The sequence below is a fragment of the Nematolebias whitei genome, chromosome 6 (genome assembly GCF_014905685.2).
Source record: "Nematolebias whitei isolate Nwh7 chromosome 6, NemWhi1, whole genome shotgun sequence".
NCBI classification, from domain to species: Eukaryota; Metazoa; Chordata; class Actinopteri; order Cyprinodontiformes; family Rivulidae; genus Nematolebias; species Nematolebias whitei.
The window spans coordinates 21,739,574-21,743,244 of NC_056503.1; the positions used below are offsets into that span (position 1 = coordinate 21,739,574).

General features: G+C 38.7%; 1 protein-coding gene across 1 annotated transcript in view; it reads right to left on the reverse strand.

Moving 5' to 3' along the window:
- mmp13b (matrix metallopeptidase 13b) overlaps window positions 1-957 on the reverse strand; it is a 4,920-nt gene extending 3,963 nt beyond the window's left edge. Inside the window, exon 1 of the mRNA XM_037678103.1 lies at window positions 865-957. Within this exon, the coding sequence (XP_037534031.1) occupies window positions 865-957 (93 nt within the window). The remainder of the gene's footprint in view (window positions 1-864) is intronic.
- Window positions 958-3,671: the final 2,714 nt, after the last annotated feature.

The window sequence follows — 3,671 nt, forward strand, 5'->3', positions numbered from 1 at the left end:
TACACCGCACATTCTAAAACTTACACCGCACATTCTAAAACTTACACTGCACATCCCAAAACTTACACCGCACATTCTAAAACTTACACCACACATTCTAAAACTTACACCGCACATTCTAAAACTTACACTGCACATCCTAAAACTTACCCCACACATCCCAAAACTTACACCACACACCCTACAACTTACACTGCACATCCTAAAACTTACACTGCACATCCTAAATCTACACTGCACATTCTAAAACTTACACCACACATCCTAAAAATTACAATGCACATCTTAAAACTTACACTGCACATTCTAAAACTTACACCGCACATTCTAAAACTTACACTGTACATCCCAAAACTTACACTGCACATCCTAAAACTTACACTGCACATCCCAAAACTTACCCCACACATCCCAAAACTTACACCACACACCCTAAAACTTACACTGCACATCCTAAAACTTACACTGCACATCCTAAAACTTACACTGCACATCACAAAACTTATTCCACACATCCCAAAACTTACACCACACACCCTAAAACTTACACCACACACCCTAAAACTTACACCACAGATCCCAAACTTACCCTATGCATCCCAAAACTTACACCGCACACCCTGAAACTCTGCACATCCCAAAACTTACACCACACATCTACACATCCTAAAATTGGCACTGCACATCCTAAAATTGATACTGCACATCCCAAAACTTACAATGCACATCCTAAAATGTACCCTGCACATGATAAAACTTACACCGTGCATCCTAAAACTTACACTGTGCATGTATACATCTTAAAATTGACACTGTACATCCTAAACTATGGAAACTAAAGTGAGCCAAGATGGAGGACCAGACCTCTGCTAAAAGCCTGCTGTGGTTGTCATTAGATGGCAGAGGCAAAGCCGAGGACAGAGGGACCAGCACCAGCAGAAGCAGTTGAGCTTTCATTATTGTTGACTCGAGTTGGTCCAGCCAGTCTCTGAGGTTCTGAAACTCTGAAGGGTATTTAAAGAGTTTGTGCCGACACTTTTTTCAAGGCTCCTAGTGAGTCATGTAAAAGTACCTAGCCACTTCCTTTTTCATCATTTGGGAATGTGCTTGCCTCTGTAAATAAACCCTGATAGCGCTTTCAGTCAACTGCTTTAAACTAAACTGACATGTCTGGATAAATCATGCAGGTTGGGTCCATTTAACAGTTTGACATCTAATTTATTTTAAAGGAAGATGCTGCTCTTTTCTTACCTTTCTTTAGTTTGATAATTTAAGCAGAACAAGCATTTTGAGCCTTATTTAAGTCAACTTGTGGTGTAATAGTGATCTTTTTACCAGCTTTTATTGACGATAAGCTTTATACCAGAAACATCAAAGGGTAATTTGGTTTTCTGGTGCTCCTGGTCTCGTGACAGTCTTGAGTTTTGTTAATCTTATTTTAGCAGAACATCTTCTAAGAGCCATGACTAACAAACACACAGTGTAAAGACAGACTTGATAACAATATGAAGCAACAGATTCACAAGTTTGTGCTTCAATATTACCAGTAGATATGTGGACAGGGTCAATGTGGTCGGATGAGTTCTATCCTGTAGATTACATCAGATCTACTTGGAAATGATTAAAAATGGACTTTCCTGACGTAGGTGCTTCATATGTCTATATTTACAGTATCATGTCTTTAAAATGACCAGTTTTACACACATCATAACAGTCAGCAAAAAGCTCCTTTGATCTGTGTACAGTTGTGTACAGTTCTGAGACCAGCAGGACGTTTAGTCACAGTGCAGAAACCAACGTGAGATTCTGTGATACATCACGCACACAAGATGTGAAGAAGTATGAGCTCAGTCAAACCATAAATGTAATATTTATGAGTTGTAAACCACTTCAAATGGTTTCTTTCAAATGAAGAAGTACAAAAAATGGCAGCAGAGGTGAATAAAATGATAAATTCAGGTTTAAATTCATTCAACCTTTATTTATACAGATTAATCCCATTGAGCCTCGGGGACTCATTTACAAAAGAGACCTGATTTGTTTTTTTTAACAAAGAGTGATGACAACAGTGGATAACAAAGACAACAATAGACAATCATAAAAGATGTGTACAGATTTAAACTTTTTTTTTAAACAAGTTAAAATAAAATGGCAACCAAAAGGGCAATCAAAAGGAAAAGTAGTGAAAAAAAAAAAACAGTAAAGAAGTGTAGAATGTGTAAACGCAGCCCTGATTCATCACAAACTCTCAGGAAGTAAACTTTTTTAACATTAAACACCAATGAGAACAGGTCATAACCACACGTGCATGCTCACCATTCATATATCAACCATAGCACAACAACAACAAATGTAAGCAAACTACATGTTAAACACATGAAACAACATGAACAGAAACACGTGGAGGAAGGTCTGGAACGTTCTGTTTAACTTTGTGTTTGAAATGAACAGTGAATGTAAATCTTAATGTTTTAGTACAAGACATTTAAGTAGGAGTTACACTGTGAAGAAGAACAGAGGGAGGTTTTAGCTTTTGCTTGTTCGAGGCAGCGCAGAGTGACAGATCCTGGAAGAGTGGAGGGAGCAATTTTTTCCACCACCAGGAGCAATGGAGGAGCACTTCCTGAACACTCATCATTACTAATATTAGTTTTGCTAAATTGTTTGGAGTTAAAAACGTCCACAAAAGTATGTTTCTTTCACTAGTTGTTTTCTCACAAACTTTAAATTACAACTGGAATTCCCTTATCTTTTCTTCTTTTTAAATAAACCAACACCATGTTAATATTTAATGTTTACATTAGAAAGAAAAGACTTTAAATGATTTTAAACGATGATTTTTAGATGGACTTCTTTAGTAGTGCGGTGTGTGTCGAGGACGCTGCAACATCCTGCAGAGACAAATATTTTTGGAACATCATCGGTATCCTGGAGGTGTAAGACACGCCGTCTCTGATTCATCCAGGAGGAAGTTGGCCATCAGGGGGTTTTAGTTATTTTAAAATGCTGCCCACAAACACACACACACTCAGCCCTGTCTAACCATCAAAGGACTGAGTACATCTACAGGCACACCATTTCTGTTGTACCTGCAAATAAAAGTAAAGAACGTACCCATGATGCATTGCATGAACTGCAGTATACAGTGTATACCCCTCAGGCTTATGGGTACATAGATGAGCATTTTCTGCCCTGTAGAGGTTAAGTCTGGTCTAGGCCATTTTACACCCCGGGTACATTTTGGCCTAAAACAGTTTATCCCCGGGGTATACTCTGGCCTGGATTTAATCTGGGCAGGGGTTAATTTGGCCTGTTACACTGGCACCGACTTTTCCTCCTGTGAGCAATCTCTGATCACTAATTTAGGAGCTTTTTAAAGTTTAGTAATCTGCCAGATTAAAGTCAAATCCTGCTTTTTGTTATTTTAATTGAGGCAGTTATCAAAATGAAAGCTTGTCCGGTCTAATCTGCAAACAGGGTTCATGGTTCTGTACCAGCCTGTCTGGATCATTGGAATGGACTTCTGTTGCTGTGGCTCGGTTCTGAACCAGTACCAAGAAATGTGTTCACATTTTGTCAGGCTTGGCTTTCCTTCACTGGGTTCCGGTTAATTTTTTAATCCATTTAAGCTCATCCAGAGTGTTGGGTCTTGCGTCTCTCAACTTTCTCTT